The following is a 21,402-nucleotide window of genomic DNA, read 5'->3' as shown; positions in this document are numbered from 1 at the left end:
TCATCAATCCTCATCCCCTGTGGGGTTAGTGATTGTAGGGTTTTTCACTACACTCACGGATGATCATAGAGTTGTTCCAGAGGCGAGAAAGACACAGAATTATCACTTTACCAGTTTCTGTTATACTCAGGATTACGTCACCACTGCTAAAGAATCATAGTAACAACTTTCCTACAAGATTATATGGACAAATATGGAGGTATCCTGGTTCCTGAGCCAAACACATCATTAGCAAGGCCATATCCTCTTCCAGAAGGGGCCGCTGACCAGGCGACCTTAAACAATATCCTTGTTTCCAGCTAGCTGGTGATGACGGAAAGACTGTCAGGTTTTGCAAATTTGTCCAGATATCTATTGATGTACTTGAAGATTTTTTATCCTTTTGACCTTTTTACAAATTAAGGATATTAGTCTTAAATGTTCAAAACTTCTTGTCGTTTGTTTGTTTGATATAATTGACTTATAGAGGTTCAATTTTTTTGTAATAAAATCATTTCCCTTGTGTGTTCTTGTTGCTTTTATGCATAGGAAGTTCTCCATCCAGAGAAGGAATAGTGTTAGTTAAGATATTAAACAAGATGTTTATAAAATTTAATTAAAAATATTAACTCTAAAAGTAAACTTTTAATTTATTAAATTTTATGTATTTTTTAAAAGCACTCAAATAATAGTTCCAGGCATATTACTAAATATTGTACCATTTTCATGATATAATAAATACTCTTGTTAAATGTTCTTATATGTAAGAGGATCTTTCTAGGGTGATCTACTCAAAGACTTGTCTGCTATTTTTTTTCCTTTCCTTTTTTTTTTTCTTTGATTTCTTAACACTCTGGTTTAATTGTTATTGTAATGAGATGGCAAGTTCTCCTTTTTTCGTTGCTTTCCTTCGAAATTCTTTTGTTTATTATTACTTTTATTTGTTATTTATTTTATTTATTATTGGTCCAGATGGAATTTAGAATAAACAAGAGTTCCATTAAAGTACAAATTTCATTGATATTATCATTGCTTTCCTACTATGTACAAGGCACTGAGCAAGATGGCGGGTGGTGAAGAAAACAGACTAAAACCCTACTCTTCTCAAGACCCACAATTTAGTCAGAAAGGCAGGTAGTAAAATGATAAAGTACCTAAATACAAATCAGGAAGTACCATGAAACAAACAGTCAACATGTTTTGATAAAGAATAGTGGGGTTAGGGCAGAGAGTGGGGGAGAGCTCATTCAGAATGGTATTAACCCTTAAGTCGAAAACTGGTGAACAGGTACATGCAGGCCTTATGAAGAGATGGAGGGAGAGAATTCTAGACATGGGACTAGCAAAGGCATAGTCCTCAAGTGCAAAAGATGCCCCTGTGTTGAAGGAACAGAGAGAAGAGGCAGGAGAGGTCAGCTGGGCTAGACATGCAGAGCCTCCTGGGTAATGATAAGGGCTTTGAGATGCTGAGTTTTTAAATAAAGGGGTAGCAATTTACATTGACATTTAAAAAAGATGACTTTTAGATGGAGCTACAGGTAGAGTGGAAGTAAGGAGGTAAATTAGGAGGTGAGTTCTGGAATATTGGAGATGTAATTGAGAAAAGGACAGAGTTTCAGGGTATATTTGGAGGTAGAAGCAACAAAATGTAGTGGGAGAATAGAGGTGGGAGGTGAGAGAGAAGAAATCTAGAAACTCCTATGTTTCTTGGTTTAGTAAATCAGTAGATAGAGGTGCCTTTTACAGAGATGGGTACTCTAGAAATAGGATCCATTTTAGGTGGAAAACAAGAGTTAAGTTTGAGATGCTTGTGAGACATTCAAGCGAAACTGTCCAATGAGAAGTTGGCTGTGCAAAATGAGAGGTCAGGGCTATAAGTACACTTTTGAGACTCATGAGCCTATAAAATGGCATTAAGCCAAAGGAGTGAACAAGATCTTTGCGGCTTAGGGAAAAATTTATATTGAATTAACATACAAAGGATTGGTTTTTTTTATAACTTCAAACCCACCACCAAGGAACATCTCATACCTATTCATATATCCACATCTTTTATTCCATGAATAAAATTTTCCGGTATGTGCTATGTAGGTTTGTGCATTTCTTATTGAGCTTATTCCTAAGTATTTTAACATTGTAAAGTGGAATATTTTTCAGTATATTTTCCATAGTTATTATTTATATATTACAAATCTTTATAAGTTTTTACTTTCATTGGATGAAATTTTAAAACATTTAAAAATGTTTTAAATTCATTATTAAGCCTAATAGTGTTTGTTCTTACTTTCTTGGGCCTTAGAGCTTGATAAGCACATCCTATCCAAACAAAAAATGTTCTCATCCTTTCCAGATATCATACTATTCATTTCTGTTTCTTGCTTTACTGCACTAGCTTCCTCTTCTAGAATTAAGTTAGAAATAGAAGTTAGAATAAATGCAAGTGCAATTGTGACTTTTTTTTTCAGTATGAAGTGGAATGTTGTTTTAAGATGCATGTAGGTTTCTGTGTGTGTGTGTGTGTTTGCATGGGTGTACAGGCATAAGTGTGTATGTGTGTGAGAATGTGTGAATTTTTCTTGTGAAGCCTTATTTGATCATGGAGGATCTTTTATATTTTGCTGATTTTTTTATACTAGTATTTTTATTTATTTCAGATTTTTGCATCTACATTGACGAGTTATCTATATTTAGGGTTTAGGTGTTACTTTTTTTGTCAAGTTTTTATATGAGAGTCATAGCAGCTTCATAAAATGAATTGGGTAGATTCAGGTCCTTTTCTTGTGTCTTGAAATGGATTTCACAGCAAGGAAATGAACCGTTCTTTGAATATTTAATAGGTAACATTCTCAAAACCTCTGAATTTGAAGTGTTTTTTTGAATTTATCCTTTCATTTTTAATTTTTTAATATTATTTTTCTTATGACTCTTCTAAGAAGCACATCACAGATATTGCTAGCCCAATATTTGTTGTTTTTGCCACTCATAGGTGGCATATGGTTTTTACCAACCATAGGGTGGTTTAACTTATCTTCATTTATTGTTTTAAACAATAAATTCTCATTCTCTGTTTAGACATTTAACGAAATACTTTGCTTCACATTCTGTTGCCTGTCTGCCTGCCTTCCTCCCTTCTCCCCTCCCTCCTTCCCTTCCCCTCCCTTCTCTCCCTTGTTCTTTTTCTTTCCTTCTTTCCTTCCTTCCTCCCCTCCTTCCTTCCCTCCTTCCTTTCTTCCTTTCATTCTTCTTTCTCTCTTTCTTTCTTTCTTTCTTTTTGGGGTGCAGACAACGTCATGCTTGATTTTGTCATCTTTGAGAACTTGTAAGGTATATATTGTTTCTAATTCTATTAGTGATTACCTTTATATAAATATAGACTTGACACACTGGATCATAAGCTTCACCAAGACTGAGGGTTTTTGTCTGTTTTGTTCACTGATGTAACCTAAGGACCTAGAAGAATCCCTGGCATATAATGGACGCTACATCCTTATGTGTTAAGTGAATAGACCTATGTGGGATGAAGCATTTAACACATTTTATTCTCTTGTCCTCTCCTAATCAATTGTATTAACTCAATCTGGAAGTATAAAAGCAGGCTGTTGTTCAGAAACAATTATATTTACATGTAAATCATGTTTTTAGGAATGTTTTGTTTGCTATTTTTATATTTCATTTTATAAATATCATTGCAACAACTATTTATATGCAACTCTATGATTTATTGAATTCGATGGTCATCATTAGGTATTTGTTCTATAAATTTCTCTTGCATTTTTGTTTCTATTTTTTGAAGTCCTGTGGTATAACATCTTCAGGTATATTGTTCCAAATGTTTCTAGGAATTCAGCGTGAATGGTACATGCCTGAGTCTATAGATCTCTGAGATGCTCCACTGGTGCCTTCACACATTAAGTGCAGGTTTGCTGGATGCAGCACTTTTGAGCATAACCTTTTTCCAATCAGAGCTGCAGCTTTCCCTTTTTGGAGAGACGGTTTGAGAACTTTCTCAGTTTTGTCGTTTGTTTATTTTTAAATTTTCTATTTTTTTCTATAAGTAATGTTGGATTTTCTTATAAAATTAGGATTTCTGAGAATAAGGTGAGGCTTTTGATCTGTCTTTTTACTCAGGTCAAAAGTTTTCTTCAATTATGTCTGATTTTCACAAGTTTTCCTTTTGTTCTGTTTCTTCCTGAGGATCACCTGTGATGCTTATGTTGGATCTTCTTTCTCTGTCCTCAGTGTTTAACATTATCTTTTTTATATGTTCGCTTTAATTTTACTCTATAATATATGGAAGTTTCTTAAATTTGTTCTCTATAACAATTATTTGATGTTCTGAAGTATAAAGTTCACTTTTGATTATTTTGTTTTGGGGTTTCTTTAATTTTATTGTTTTTTTAATTTAAAAAGTATCTGCCTTTAGATTGGCTCTTTCTAAACTGTCTCTGCTCAAATTTTATTAAGGTCTCAATGTCTTGTACTTTTCTTTCTAAAACACAGAATGACTGTTTAAAAAATATTCTCCTCTTTTATGAAAAAGATATTTTTAGAGATCTGACCATTTTCGTAATCTTGAATGAAATATTTCCTCTTCTATATAATGTAGTTTATTTTTGATATATCTCATGTCGATTTTTTCCTTTGCTCATACACTTATCGTGTCTTCTATTTGCAATCAGAAGGGCAGGTGGGATTTCCTGATTGACTCTCATTGCTTAGATGCTGATTGCTTCCCCATCAGTACATAGTAGTTGCTTAACAAATCATAGCTTTTAAAATTTTTTATAATAAAGTAAAAACCCAGAACATATCTTGTTTCACTTAATTCTCCAAACATTTATGGAGAAATAACCTGCTATGTACAAGGCACCATTTTTACAGGATACAAAAATAGAGAAGGCAGAGTCCTTATTCTTACAGATGAAGCAGATAAACGTGGGGACCATTTTGCAGGCTCAGGCACCCCAAATTCTCCCATGAACCATATTTAGATTCCTAGAGTGGTTCTATATATCTCAAGGGCCGATAGGAAGCTTTTTCAATAACAAATAAGAAATTCACTTGTAAATTCCTCCTCTGTAAGAATGGCTTTGAAAGTTAGAGGAGTGCACCTCTCTTTCTCTAAAGCATATGCTTTTCTAGGAACCTGAACATCTCTAGAAAAGGTAGATCACAAACATGCAGACTTCCAATGGATCCAAAGATTTAAATTTTTACCTCTATATATGCTACTTATATGACCCACATCTCTATATCATCAATATGTACATCTACCTGTGTGTGAACATTAAGATATGTTACTTACTTTTGTTATTATGAAGTATTTTAAGCCTACAAAAACAACATAGAGAAAATATAAAGAACACTAGTGTAACTGACACTCAAGTTTTATCAAACCTTAACCTTTGATACTTGTGTGATTCAAAACATTTGATTCAAATATTTTTCCTAATACATTAAATATTAAAGATGTTAAAGAATACATCTATTCTATTCTCCCTTCTTTTTCTCACCAGAGATAATCCTAAATTTGTTGTTCCTCGTTGCTGTGATTTTATTTTTTTAAGTTTTACAACTATTAAATCCTATATACAAATCACAGATGTGGCTTCATTCATCTTCAGATTCATCCTAAAACAAAACAAAAGAAAATAGGACATCTCACTTAAAACTCTGGATGTCTACCTTCTCTTGAAAACTCAGGAAGCCTGGCCAATCCAGGTCTACATTTCTGAATCAGGCTGCCACTTGGAACTGAAACTTGGCTGTCTCCTCATTCCTCATCGGCACGGTTGCATTTAATGTTGACTAACTTGCTTCATGCCTGTTTCTTGCATTTATATTTCTTTTCAGCCTTCCATAGTCCATAGGTATTTGCATTTGTAACTCCTGTTCTCTGAGCTTTAATACATTTAAAAGAGCCCCCTCTTGATTTATCTTCTGCTTCATTTCTATCTTATTTTGTTGTGTATTCCTGCTTTGAAAACTATTATTTTCTTGAAGAAGATGGAAGCAAAATTGGTACTTTCCCCTTCACATTGTCACCGGTGACTAGTTTACCTAACTTCCCAAGTAGTGGGCCTATTTTTCCATATTTTTCTTGAACTGAATGCAGCAAGTAATGCCCCTTTACTTTCCCTTAGCATTTTTTTTTTTTCTATGAGACTGATGTTGTTTGGAGTCAGAAGAATTCCATACTCCTCCTCCTCATCTCTTAAAAGCTTCCTTTTAAGTTATTGAACTAAACCTCCACGGATTATAATTCCAAACAATCTATACTTTGTTGATCTGGTATATATTTTATTCCATCTTTGTCATCAAAAGAAATTCTTAAGCCAGAAATGGGTAAAGAATAAAGGGGAAGACTCATGGATTCATACTTCAAGGCCTGGGTGGAGAAAATTAAGTTCAATAACAAAGAATTATTTTATACATTTTAATGATTCATTTTACATTGAGAATAGTTAACGAACATCTGGGAAAGTATGAAACTCTTAATTTATGATAATGCCAGATTATAAATGCTACACTGTTTATGGGATACTATGAGGCAGACAAATGTCAAGTCAGAAAAAATATCCACATGTGTATTTTCCTAATACTCAGTACCTGCAAACACTTTCTTTCTGGAGCATCAGATCATCATAGGCAAATATATCTATTTGGCAGAAATCCAAGAAATCACTGCTGATTTTATTCTCTTATAGACCCATATACAGGGTTTTTTTCAGCTTCAGGATCCAATCATGGCAGTCACAAATTCTCCATTACTCATTATGGCCATCAAAAATAGTGTACCACGTTACGGTTTTCATATTTCCTTAAAAGGGAAGTACATTCCCGATGCAGACCCTAGCTTCTAGTGTGCAAATTTTTAATTTTTTTTCATAATTTTCGTTTTTGGTAACCTTTATGGGAGGAAATTGTACAATTTTTCATGAGCTTATATTTGAAAGACCTAGAGAAAAAAGATAAATTACCTGAAAGAAATTAAAATAGAAAAATAAGAAAACATACCAAGGGTGATTTTAGACTCTCCTCAGTTTCTTGGAAAAAAGGAGGCCTTCATCTCACTAAGTGTTCTTGGTGACATCACAAGTTGTCTCTCTGCTCCTTAATAAGGAGCTTGCAGTCACTTGGCTGCCAGCTTTTAGTCTGCCAGAGCATGAATGCTTCTGTTGAGGTAGTTTTGCTTTCTATTCTGAAATATATACTTAAAATTCTATATTTGGATGAAAAATATGCCTTCTAGAAATGTAAGCTCGAGGTTGACCTCTGTCAGGGGCTGAGGGCTGTGTGGCTTTCTATTATATGGTGGGGGGATCATACTACCTCCCAGTGTGTGTCTTTGGCTTGAGTATTTTTAAGAACAAAAGATTCAAGAAGAAACTTCGACCTTTCCCCCAACTCCCTAAAAGAATTTAGGATAGAAGGCCTGTTCCAGCAAGGAGCTGTCACCATAGATAACTATAGTGTAATATGAATTAGGCATTGTAGACAGGGAGGAACCTAGCAAGGCCCATGTGATCCAAGTCCTCTCCATGTCTCATTGTCTCTACAAGGCATGGAAACATTTGTTTACCAAACACTTTCTTTTCCCTCTCCATGTGAATTGCCTTCTTCCCTTTGAAGTCCCAAATTACTACCCTCAACATCCTCCTGTGTCTTTAGCTGAAGATGGTATTTAAGGTGGTGGCTTCGGCCATTTTGGTGAGTTACTTGGTTTTTCTGGGTTTCTCCCATGTACACATGTTATTAAACTTTGTTTGATTTGCTGCTATTCTATCTCATGTCAGTTTAATTCTTTGACCAGCCAGAAGAAACCAGAGGATAGAGGAATATTTTTCCCTCCCTTACAATGGCAAATTAATCTGTTCCAGAATACAAGTCACTCCATGAAAAGTGTGAGCATATAGAACATATCATATACATGTTAGTAAACCTATGCTGCTTTTATTATTGCACTGATTTTGTGGCATTACAGTGACATAAAAAGCTCAAACTGAATATTAAAACTAAGTGCACCCCAAAGGAAAGATACACACCAACTTTGTTTTAAAAGAAACAGTATTTATTAAGAAATTATACACTGAGTTCTCCTACAGTCTGTGGAGATGGTTTCTTCCATTTCCACAGCACAAGACAACAGCTAAGAGCATCTGGAAAACACTTGCAATGCTTGGGAATGGAGAGTTCCTGGTAATAGGAGATGAAATGAAGTGATGTATGACCTAATTTAAACTTTTGGATCCAAAGACAAGACAATCTTTTCCTTGCCAATGTAGTCCTCACCTTTTTTGGCACTAAAACCTGTCCATGGGATCTCCTACCCAGACTGAATTATTGGGTAATAATTGGGTCATTTCCTCTCCGTTGAGCAGAGAACGCTCAGTTTAATCACAGGTCAAACCAACAGCCCTTTAACTATTAAATCACATCTGAAATATTCGCATTCTTTATTAATAAAAATGGTGCTTATAGAGGGCAGAAATATAACCTTTTCAAGTATTTTATCCTTAAGATCTGAAGTACTTTAAACTATAAACTAAAAATAAATTATAAAAACTAGCATACAATGTATCTTTTCTTCCATGGCTGTCGGAAATAAGCTTTAAACATAGAATTGCAATATCACCTGACTTTATATATGATCAACAGTAAAACATGCTAATCATAAAAATAGCTTTTACAAATATACATTTGTATACAGTGTCTCCCTTACCATTCATAAATGTCCTTTACATTTTAAGACTTAATAAAACAAACCAACATAATTAAGCAAAGGGGAAAACACATTTACAATCTAAACCATAAAAACCTGACAATTATAGAGCTTAGAACATAGAAGAAATGGAATTTCTAAAATTGAACAATTCTGTCCATTTTATTTATTTGGGTTTTTATATAAATTGAACCAAAGATGTTGCAATCCAGTAAGAAGCCTCCTTTCACATTTCTGGGGGTTGTCACAGTTTCTCTTTTCTGCTTTTGTGGCAGTATTCATTACTTCAGATCACTTTATCTGTAGAAACTGAAAAAAGAAAAAAGTACAGAGATTTATGTTTCACTGTTGATAGAATGTATATACATAAGTTAAATTTTAAGGCTAAATCAGGAGACAGGAAAAAAGAATTAGACCTTTAGGAAAAATACTTTTGAGAACTTTAGGTTCTTAGATACTTTTTTGTAGGCAATACTAAAATTATTTACATTTCTATCGTTATGCTTTTTTTTGAATCCAGCTGATTTACTACTTGAGATCAGCAATTATTTTTCAACCTGAGCTCTTGTCAAGTGAGAGGGGAACCACTTGAAGTTCTAGGCTATGGGAAAAGAAGTGAGTTGCTCATGAATCTTTGCTGTCCCTAACAAGAGTTACCACAGAAAATTTTTCCCCTGTAAGAGGCTTTGAACAGTGCAGACCTAAGCCTTTTGCACCTAGGATGGAAGAAAAATCCAATACAGCTCTCTGATCTGAGTTACGCCATCTTGGTTGCAAAAGAAGAAACCCAGAAGCAGTAGGGGCAGTGAAAGGCTCAGGGTGCAACTATGAGCTGGAAACACCATAGAGGAGCCCAAATTCAATTGGTTGAAGAATTAAATTGAGAAATTGAATACGAAGATGAAGATGAAGATAAAATAATGGAAGATTTCAGTGGTGGGGAAAGGCATTTATTTATCTTAGAATTCTATCAAGTTCAAGGCCTTTCTATTCAGCTAAAAAATACAATTACACCTACTATCTCACCAACTTCAAAGGTGTTTTCGGAGTTAGATGGAAAATCTATGTATATGTCTTAAGAGTCAAATCATGCAAATCAAAGTCTCGATTTGGATGGGAGTTGCTGGGGAGCATACCATCTTGTATCAGTCATCTTGAGAAAGCAGAATATCATGCACCACTGGGCACTCCCAGGGGAGGACTCTAAACATTTCAGTCCATTGTATTTTGGTATCAGAGTTGTCAAGGAAAACATTACTCAGTCAAGCATTGGATGAGTCCCCCTGGAAGCCTATGCAGGGCAATTGGCCTGTGCATCTCTCTCTCTCTGTGTATCTCTCTGTCTCTCTCTCTCTCTCTTTGTGTGTCTATCTCTCTCTCTCTCTGTGTCTCTGTCTCTGTCTCTCTCTCTCGGCTGCAGTAGGAGGATTCCTGGACATACACTTTTAAGCAGAACAAAGGAACACTCATTTAGCTTGAAACAGGCTAAGATATTTCCACACAAGGCGATAACACATACAGGCTGTGTGGGCTCTTTACTTCTGGGTAAGGAAGTATTCCAGGCCTGTTCTTGTGTGGCTGAGTGGGAGCTGAAAGACTGCATGCACAGACTGCCTCTTCCAACAGTGCTGACTCGTATGAGTAACCAGAGAATTAGGTAATTGACCTTTTACTAAAGTTTTGAGGCCCATGATATAGAGATTATGAAAAAGATGGTACGGCAGTTGGGGTGGTGAGAATTGCTCTGGATATCTGCGGTTCCAGATTTCATGCCTGGCCAAGATCACTGGTTGAAAGGAACTCAATGAACCTGGATGGTACTTTCTCTTTCTTCACTGGTATGCAACTTTCACACTCAAGAATATAAACATCTCGGGCCGGCCCCATGGCTTAGCGGTTAAGTACGTGCGCTCCGCTGCTGGTGGCCCGGGTTCGGATCCCGGGCGAGCACCGACACACCTCTTCTCCGGCCATGCTGAGGCCGCGTCCCACATGCAGCAACTAGAAGGATGTGCAGCTATGACATACAACTATCTACTGGGGCTTTGGGGGGAAAAATAAATAAATAAACAAATAAATAACTGTTTAAAAAAAAAAGAAGAATATAAACATCTCAATCATTTCAGTTAACCAGGATGTGGTCTTCCTCAGTGAGTGCATATCTTTTAATTCTAGGAAGATTTAGAATTAAATACAAAATGTTTACCAGAATAGAAACCATGGCACTAATAATTTTGTGTTAAGAAAAAACATCTGTGAACATTTAATACCATAATTGCTTGTGTTATTTAAGAGAGTTTAGTCTATTAATGTGTCAGTCTTGTGATTTCAGGTTAGAATATGCAATTAAAAAATTAAGACATAGGATTTCGGTTTTATGATTTGAAATCTTACACCCAAATCTTATGTTCTGCAAAATATTGAAAAGGCTAAGAAAACTTTAGGTCATCATATTGATATCCAATTTATTAGATTTTAAGAATTATTTCATTCTCAGAAAGATTTTTATTGTTTAAACCAGACAAATGAAGTACTTAAAAGCACAATATAAAATATACTAAATTTACAATGTTTGGATACATTTAATTAACTACTTTGGGACAACCATTTTTCAAAGGACTCGTAGAAGTACTTTGTAAAACTTGGTATACTTATAAATATAATCCTAATAGTAAATGCCCCACAATTTTTATTTTAAAACTTTTGTAAATCAAACAACTAAAAATAAATAATATCTATGTCTTTAATAGTCTATTCTCCAGTCAAAAACATTAAAAAACTCATATCCCTAGGAAAGAAATTTTATGGGTACCTCCTAAGTACATTTTGATATTTTGACATTCTCTCTCTCTCTTACTTTTTGCTTCTCTCCCTCTTTCCTTTTCTCCTCTTTTCTCTTCCTCCTCGCCCAACCTATACTGTATACTCATTGGTCACACATATATGTATTTTTAAAATGAAAATGTGGTTCAAATATGTTCTTCATTTGGTTCCAAGCTGTATTCATGTACACGGCAAGAGTTAGTCTTTAAAGCCCAGAGTTTTGAGGTTACGGTACAAAGTAGGCATAGGTCTGCTCCTTCCTGTGTGGTGTAAAGGAGGTTTGTATGTTTCCTATATGTACATTCCAAAAATGATCCATTATCAATGTGAAAATGAATAACATAAGAAATAAAATTGAATTCACTCTATAGAATGCTGCTGAGATGTAAACATCAGGCATTGTGATTTTGGGTTTGATTGATAACATTTGTAAGCAGGAAGGAAGTAAGGCTCTTGGTATGATTGCAATATGATTGCAAAGACCTTCCCTCCAAGGCCTCCACTGATGGCTTTCTTATTACAGATGGAAGATGTTTAAATGCCGCAGCAGCTGTGAATGTAAAGTTAACTAATCATTATGTTTCTTCAGGTTAAGTCCTGGCAGATGACATTAATTTAGTTCATTCTTACACCATCCTGTTCCTCTCAAAAGAGGTAATGAGTGGTTGTTTAGCAACTATCCATTTTGTTAAGAAGGAAAAAACAGCCTGTAGATTTTTTGTGCGTATTCCATTACCCCTAGTATGATTTCTCCTTTCTCCCTCCTTTGCTGCTTGATTGTAAATGATTACATAAAAATAATGATCCTGGGAAGAGGAAAGGTAGGTTTGGAAATAATTTATTGAAGTCTTACTTCCTTGCCTTACAGCGTCAGAGCATTCGCCCATCACTAGTACAAAACGAGAGCTTCATTAACTTTGCCTTGTGAAGTAGGTGTTATTAACCATATGGATACAAGTCATGAATATAATTCTTCTTATCTAAAAACAATACCAAAATATATTCACCAAGCTTTCCATAGACCATCTAGCTATTTTCTTCTAAAGGCCGGGGAGAAAGGGAACCACTATGACATTCTTACTGCCTTTTCCTCAAGAATGACAGTCTCTTAAGGAGCTGATTGGTTTAGCATAATGTGAAACTAATTGTGCTTTCCTTCTCTTGAATAGTGGGTAATTTATCTACTGGCTGCATGAGAGCTGGATGCTTTTAAAATAAATTCTCCTGATGATGAATGCTTTTTCAACTCTCAATCTCTCCTATTTATGAAAAACAACAAAAAGAGCCACTCAGATGGGCCTAGATGTTATTGAACCAAGCAATTTACTTCTATTTGACAAAGATGAAAATGATAGTAGTAATCTACAGGAAAAGCACATTTAATTTTGAACCTAATGCATTAATATATTTGAAATAAATTAGATACAACAATATGTGGAGTAAATATGCCTTGTTTACAGCTCTACCAAAAAAACCATACTTTTTAGGAAGTCTTGTGACTTCTTTAATATCAGAAATGCTTCTGTTATCTTTTTTTCTAATTGAGATTTATAACTAGCAGGTAATTAGAGAAATATAGATAATCTATATTTTTAGGTAGCATCTATAAAAGCAAGAAAGGTGAAAGAAATAGAGGCTGTATAACATTTTATAGAAAAGTAGAGTCTTGTGAGCAGAAATTTTCTATATTTGTTGTTACATTGATCGTATTTATTGAATCATTGTTCAGCTATTTACTTTTTACAGACAATACACTTTTATAGACGCTGGGCTTTTAAAAATCCCTTATTACAAATGAGATACAATTCAATTCAATTAAAATTTCTAAATAATGTAAACAGATTCCTGGTGGCTACTATCATTATAAGTTAAAACTTGACTTCTATTAATAAGCTCTTGGGGCCAAAATTGATTATACTTTTAGGCTAAAAGAATCACATCAGAAAAAACACAATGAAATGAAAAACAAGATGGTAGTAACTCACTAGAATGGCTAGAAATGAAGGCCAGTATTCCATTACATAATTCTTGGGAGCTGATAGGCTTCATCCCTGGGTTGATGACCATTTAGGGTACCAGGGGTGGGGTAGGGGTAGGCAGGAAACACAGGAGAAAACAAAAGTGTAATAACTTGCCATAAACTTGGATAGAAGATAATCAAATTGCCTTCTAAGATTTTAACTCTAAAATCAAAACTTAAATGATCGGGGTAGAGACTATGCAATGTCACTTAAGAGATGCAGAAGGTTTCAGGGTCTGTGAGATTTGACTAGAACATAACTGAAGCTTATTAAATCAGCCAAAGAAAAAGATGTGTTGATCTGAGGAAGGCTTGTTTGGCACTGCAAGCACAGAAAAGCAAGAGTCTTGGAGGGCAACTTGGTTGTGCCCATTCACAGACTGTCCACAGGAGAAAGTGTCCACGCCTTGGAGGTGAACCTGGCCTGTGATGACAGGTATATTCCTATTATAGGCATGGACACAGGCAATCTCAGAACATTCAATCAACTCTCTGTTCTAAATCCGTGCTCCCCAAACAAAACTTCTGATTATAATTCCTAGCAGTTTGCCTATTGGAAGAGAATGCTCAGGCCAGAGGACAGAGAGGATCTCTTTCAGTTATAGGTCTTACTATAAATTCATAAGCAGATCTTCTAGATTTTTATGCCAGCCCATTCCAGATTGGTTACTCCACATTTTTCTTTTTTTTTTTTGGTGAGGAAGATCAGCCCTGAGCTAACATCCATGGTAATCCTCCTCTTTTTTTTTGCTGAGGAAGAACGGCTCTGAGCTAACATCTACTGCCAATCCTCCTCCTTTTTTTTCCCCAAAGCCCCAGTAGGTAGTTGTATGTCATGGTTGCACATCCTTCTAGTTGCTGTATGTGGGACGCCGTCTCAGCATGGCCGGAGAAGCGGTGCGTCGGTGCACACCGGGGCCGCCAGCAGCAGAGCACGCGCACTTAACCACTAAGCCACAGGGCCAGCCCTCCACATTTTTCTGAGGTACTGTTCTGCTCCCTGCATGGGGTCACGTGCTTCTGTGAGCCCATGAAGCTAGCCCCAGACTCTGGACTGTGGAGGATGGTAATGAAACCTGTGGGCCTGCCTTGGACTAGCTGATCTCTCCCGGCTTTGCCAATACTTGCCATGTGCATTTCAAGGTCTTTAATACAGGCCATGTTTATAACATGGCATGTCAAGGATTATAGGACTTCATCAAATTTCAGCAATAAGGAATCAGAAATTATCTAACCCTCTCCTGTTATAGGTGAAGATAGTAAGGCCCAGACAAGCTGAGACACATGCCTAGGTGGTTGGTGGAAGCTTTGACTAGATCTGGAATCCTGACTGCTATCAAGAATTCTTTCCATTATACTCTCAGTTCTCAAACTTTGGTGGGCCTCAGAATTACTGAGTGGGTTTGTTACACTCAGATTGCTGAATTTATGAGTCACCGGTGCTATGGTCTGAAAGTCTGTGTCTCCTCCAAGGTGTGGAAGCAACCCAACTGCCCTTCTATGGATGAATGGATAAGAAGATGTGGTATATATATACAATGGAATACTACTCAGCCATAAAAAAGACAAAATAGTCCCATTTGCACTAACATTGATGGACCTTGAGGGTATGATGTTAAATGAAATAAGCCAGACAGAGAAAGACAAATATTGCATGATTTCACTCACATGGAAGATAAGCAAACATGCGGATAAAGAGAACAGATTAGTGGTTACCAGAGGGCAAGGGGGTTAGGGGGTGGGCAAAAGGGGTAAAGGGGCACATATATATGGTGACAGATAAAAATTAGACTACTGGTGGTGAGTACAATGCAGTCTGTACAGAAATCGATAAATAATAATGTACACCTGAAATTACACAATGTTATAAACCATTATGATCTCAATAAAATAATTGAAAAAAAATTCGTATGTTGAAATGCTAGCCCCCAATGTGACGCTATTAAGAAGGAGGGCTTGGGGAAGTGATTAGGTCATGAGGCCAGAGCCCTCAAAAATGGGATTAATGCCCTTGTAAAAGAGGCACCACAGAGCTCCCTTGCCCCTTCTTCTAGAAGGACACAGCAAAAAGACATCAGCCTATGAGCTAGGAAGTGGTCTCTCACCAGACACCGAATCTGCTGGTGCTGTGATCTTGGACTTCCCAGCCTCCAGAACTCTCAGAAATAAATGTATGTTGCTAATAAGCCACGCAGTCTGTAGCATATCGTTACAGTAGCCCAAATGGACTAAGACAACTAGGTCTGGAATGGGCCCAAGAAATCACATTTCTGATCAGTTCCTGAGTGATGCTGACCCAGCATCCCTCTCTTCGAGAACCGTTTCACTTCTTTGTTGAGAGTCAGTCCTCTGTGGGCCTCCTGTATTCCTACACGTCTTGCTGAGCGTGCTAACATCACAAAACTCTGACTGTTCTCTCCCCAGGGTCACTTCTCAGGATGATTTATTTGGTTGGCAATGCTAAGAAGTGAGGTAACTTAGCTCAGGAATGTACCATGTAGTTCTGTGATAAATCTTGTCTCCCTCTGGACAGAAAACAGGCTTGCTTACTGCTTGCTAGATAACCGGATTTCCTAAACATGAGGTCTCCGTCCAGTGGTGCACTTTCCCGTGCACGCAGGCCTCACCTGGCCTTCCATCTCGGACTTGGGTCTTGGGCTCAGGAAACCAGTGTGACTACCCTGATACTCCAACTGCTTTTTCTTTTGCCTGTTGTCTCAGGAGTCTCCAGTTTTCTATCAGCACCCATGGAACTATGGATGTTTAATGTATTCACTTGCATAGTTACTTTGGTGGGAGTTCTCTTGCTTCAGTTCTCTTGTACACCACCAAACTTAAGTTGGGTCAATTCTTGCCATTAACTACAGTGATGCACTGCATAATGACATTTTGGTCAATGACGGACTGCATATACAATGGTGGTCCCATAAGATTAGTACCATATAGCCTAGGTGTGTAGTGGGCTAGACTATCTAGATTTGTGTAAGTACACTCTATGATATACGCACAATGATGAAATCGCCTAACGACACATTTCTCAGAACGTATCCCCATCTTAAGCGAAACATGACTGTATAGAGATTCTTGGTAATTCATGACTCCACTAGCAAAGTGTCTTCTGGATGTGCTACCTGGTCATCCTCACTGCTTCTTTCCTGTCTCCATCTGGCTTTCTCTCTCCTTATTTATTTTTCTCTCTAATTCCTAACAGTTCAATTTTATAATCCACACGCATTATTCTGCCCCATAATTCCCATGTCTTTATTCTATTCTCCATCTGTCTCTCAACATTCATGAAATAAGTATGACCGCGAGACAAAAGGTCTGTTTATACTCTATTGGATCACAAACATCCAAATCAATGGGCTTAGTTATTCCACAACCAAATGAAAAGATGAAAAGCCTGTGAAAATCAATCATTCTCTATAGTATCATAGGATTTACTACATAAGTAATCCTAAAATATTTTATTTCCTCTCCTAAAACTGAATGAAAATATAAAAAAATATCATAAAACCAGCATAAAAGTAAAAGGGGAAAGAAAGCAAAATTAGTGTTAAAATAATTTAACTTTATTTACCAAATAAAAATAAACTGTGTTCCTACAAATATTATATAGTGACTGCCAAGCTTTTGCATCATTCCTGTTTTAGTTTAGTTTATGAATGAGATTGACTTACAGGCACAATCTAAAGAGTTTTTGATTTTGAACTGAAAATAGTGTGATAACTAGTATAAGATTACAACTAGAAATACCATATTCTTTACGGATATTTGGTTTGGGACATGGCCTACCATATGCGATTTTTAAAAAACTCTTTTCAGAGTTAACTACATCATTTTCCTGTATCTAGTTACTGCTATCTCTAACAAGGACATGAGTGCAGTAACAGTTTTACATCTAGACACATGGATCATTTGTGCTTCTGGAGTACATTTTATTTAATTGAAATCACAAATAATATTCAAATAAGAGGCAAATAGTGTCTTTTCTTTTGGATTCATTAAAAGAGTAATTTGTTTAGTGTGGTAAGATGCAAAAATGTCAGGAGCGATACACTGTTCCCTCTATTGTCACTCCAGAAGCATCAGAGGACCACAGTGCAGAGCGGTTGAACAGTGACCTAGGATTGTCGAGCGATCTTGTCTAACCTCTCCACCAAAGCAGCATTGCCTTCTCTGGTAATCATGGCTGATGGGTCTGCAGCTTTGGCCTTACTGGCTCAGGGATACAGAACTCTCCACTTCACAAGGAACCTTGCTCCATTTGTAGATAATCATGTTTAGAAAAGAATATGCTACCTTGAATCTAAATCTCAACTATATATTGAGACAAACCTAGAGAGTGTGGTGACAGACCAGGCAGCCAGGCAGAATTTGATAGGTATAAAGCACTAGGAGGGTCTCATCTACGGGATATGGATTCAGGGCAGGTCTCCTAAGGTGGCAAGAGAGAGGAAGGCAGAGATCAACTCCAGGGGGGAGGTGGATGGGTATTAGATAGAACATGAAAGCAGGAATCTGACGAATAAGACTTACTAGTTTTGATTAATTTATTCATTTATTTTTGGGACCCCATTTGTTCTCAGGAATAATGTAGGATCCAGTTGTTAGAATGAGCCTAGAACAACTTTAATAAGCTTACAGCAAGAGAAACAACAAGAACGTCTCACAGTCAGAGGCATCTGAGTTACTTAGCTAAGGCTCCCTTAGTTCGCTCCAAGTGGAGACTATTTGGGTTATTCCTAGAATCTGGGACTGGGTTAAGACTGTGGGCAGGGGCCACAACCATCTAATAACTCTTATTTGTATAGTGTGTGGAAGTTTATAAACCATTGTATATATTTATTCTCATTTGATTTTCTTTACAATCCAGTGAGGTGGGTTGCTGGGCAAGAGTCATTCTCATATTATTCATTAATCCTTGGATCAGAGAGTGAGTGTCTTACCTAAATCAAGCCCAGCCTGCTTTATTTGGGACCAGTGCTTTCCCCAATGTTCTGTTTCACCCGATTGTGGGAAGGAGGACAGGAGGGAGGCAGACTGGGCACATCATTGATTTTAGCACAGGTGATCTCAACTGGGATGTGAAAATACACTGGTGCCCTGATGATGAGTGAGAGAAAGGAGATGGAATTACTGGGAAGGTACTGGGATTTGCACATAACCTACCACCCGCCTTTCCCTGATTACTAGCAGATCTGCTTGGATCTTGTTTTTAAAGTTCTATCTTGAACGAACTCAAAACCATTTTAATTAAAAACTTGCTTTAGGCATCTGTCTAAAGGAGACCTTTTATGTTGTAAAAATATATTCGATTAAGAAAAAAGAACATTTAGCTTTAGAGTAAAATTATCTAATGGGGGTTACATAATTTTATTTAAAGTCTGGGTAAAAATTTAATTAAATTAACACTGAAAAAAATTTAATCACATTGCTAAATTATATGATTTACCAAAACTTGGGTGTTCTGTTACGCATACATTAACATATTAGCATTTCTCTTATTTTTTCCCATATTAGTCCCTGATACTTTCTGAAGATAATTATGATTGTGTTTTGAGTGTTTTGGGCTCACTGACAATCATATTTGACTAGCTGAATGGATAAATTATAGTAATTTTATTTGGCACATAACTTGTGTTTGATCATGCATCGATTTCTGATTTCTCATGCTAAATACATAGTGTCTAACAACCATTAGTTACTCCCAAGGCTGGTAATGGTGATGATAATTTTAGGATAAAACTCCAAATCGCTTAAGTTAATTCCAGTGCTAGAAGCCAAAGGATGATTAATGCTAAGATTATTATGAACTTTGAAATTTCACACATTTCACTGCTTCCTACAGTTCTTTGGATAATTAGTTTCGGCACCAGAAGAAGAAATATTTTAAAAATGATTTCATACCTAACAGCAAAATGTGATTTAGAATTGATTTATTTGGAGGTTTAATCTAAAAAGCCCTTGGAAATTATATAGTTCATTCATGATCATTCAAAATAGCTGGGAAAGGGTTGTCATGGTTAACAATTCTCATTTAATTTAATTAAGTTTACTGTATACACCAGCCAGAGAATTAGAATATAATAAAATAGCTTCAATTTTAAAATTGAGTAAAATTAATCTGAGAAAGCAAGTGAAATAGTAAAGTGAAGAACTACTTACGCTACTATTCTATTAATAAACCCCTGGTCTTTTAAAATCAGTATATTTGAGAAATATAGTTAATTAAAAAAAAATCTTAATGCTTAAAGCTTTGGAATATTATCAAAATACTCTTAGCACTCAAATTATGCTGGATATAATAGAAATAGAATCCTGAATGAGTCAGAAGAGATTTCAGAGTCTTGTAACCTTGGATTACCATGATTATAAAAAAAAAATCCCATAATTGTAACAGATGTAGCAGGAAGTGGAAATTGGACTTTATCTGTCTTACATATGACTGATTATGTCATATGCTCTGCTGTTACTTTTTAGACTAAGCATTTTGAAATATGTTTTGGATATCAGCTCACTTACCTGTATTTTCCTTGTTTTATTATAAGAGAATATAGAACTCAGAAATAGTATCAGCTATATGATCATTCTGGTTTGGATCAAGATAAATGAGAGCCTGGAGCATTTTAATTCAATAAATTGATGAAATAATTTAGCATAAGCTAAATAATCTTCTCCTAGAAGATTTCTGTGAACAAATCTGTCCCCAAATCAGAAAACAAATTTTTTATTTGAAGAGATTTTTCCTTTATAATCAGACTCCTCTAGTAAGTCACACTTTATGGACGTGAACAGAATACTGTACCATCATCTATTCATCGGATGTGACTTTGGAAATCCACAAGACTCACGCCGCCAGACTGTGCTGTGTGCTGAGGGGGAAGGGCACCGTGTCTGCCCGGCTTTCTGTTGTGTCACCCGCCCCTGGTGATTTTTGCTGAGTAAACATTGTGTGGCATTACTTGGCACATAAATGTAATACATCCTACCTCTGCAGTGTACATCTGAAACTATAAACTATTTCTACACCATTTGACAAATACTCATCTTAATGAAGAAAAGTCTGAGGCACAAAGGAAGAAAATCACTTGCCCAGAGTCTTCTTGAAAGTGGTAAACTAGATCCAGTCCAGAAGCACATCATTCTGCCCTTTCCTGAAGGCCACAATAAAATAACTACATGATTTGAAATAAATATCACAGAATAGACGCCCCATGTAAGAAGGTAGGCAACAACATGCTCTCCCGACGAACCTCTTCTAAAGAATGCGGCTCCTTGGTGGGAGGTACGGGGGAAATAATGGTTCAGATGAGGTTGTAGACAGAACATTTCCACTTTGTTGGAGCCTTAGGAGCTGCATTTTATCTAATGGGGTTTTGGTAGATGAGCTTTGGGAAGCTGATGGGGAAGGCACCTATGACACTGTTTTGGAGATTCTATTTTGCTGCTAACAACATAGGCAAGTGAAAGAGCACAGGGAATTAGCTTCGGGGTCACAAAGAAGAATTGCAAATATTTACTTATCTATGTGTACACAGCCTTAATAAATTTTAATTGGACTTTATTAGCTTATTTTTAGGGGGTGATGGACAATGCCATTTTGTAACTGGATTTCTATCTCATTTTTTCCTCCTTATAGCTCTATTAAAGCCTATGTATCTATAAAGCAATAATAATAGCTAATAGTTATTGAATATTTTAGTATGATCATCTCATTGGCTGAACCCATTTGGGTTCTTTTATCAGAACCCAATACACGGTTATTCCATTTTTATCACTTTATATACCATAAAAAAATAGCGTACCTCACATAGGAAAAAATTAATTATATGGCCGAACTTTTTCAACTTAATTT

General features: G+C 36.2%; 1 protein-coding gene across 1 annotated transcript in view; it reads right to left on the bottom strand.

Moving 5' to 3' along the window:
• Window positions 1-8,054: 8,054 nt before the first annotated feature.
• The window catches only part of RALYL (RALY RNA binding protein like), a 706,869-nt gene continuing 693,521 nt past the window's right edge, over window positions 8,055-21,402 (bottom strand). The window contains exon 9 of the mRNA XM_058528955.1: window positions 8,055-9,010. Within this exon, the coding sequence (XP_058384938.1) occupies window positions 8,993-9,010 (18 nt within the window). The 3' untranslated portion in view covers window positions 8,055-8,992. The remainder of the gene's footprint in view (window positions 9,011-21,402) is intronic.

This window comes from Diceros bicornis, chromosome 33, assembly GCF_020826845.1.
Source record: "Diceros bicornis minor isolate mBicDic1 chromosome 33, mDicBic1.mat.cur, whole genome shotgun sequence".
In the NCBI taxonomy this organism is placed as follows: Eukaryota; Metazoa; Chordata; class Mammalia; order Perissodactyla; family Rhinocerotidae; genus Diceros; species Diceros bicornis.
Note: the sequence above shows the minus strand (reverse complement) of the source record. Positions and strands in the feature narration are given on the sequence as shown.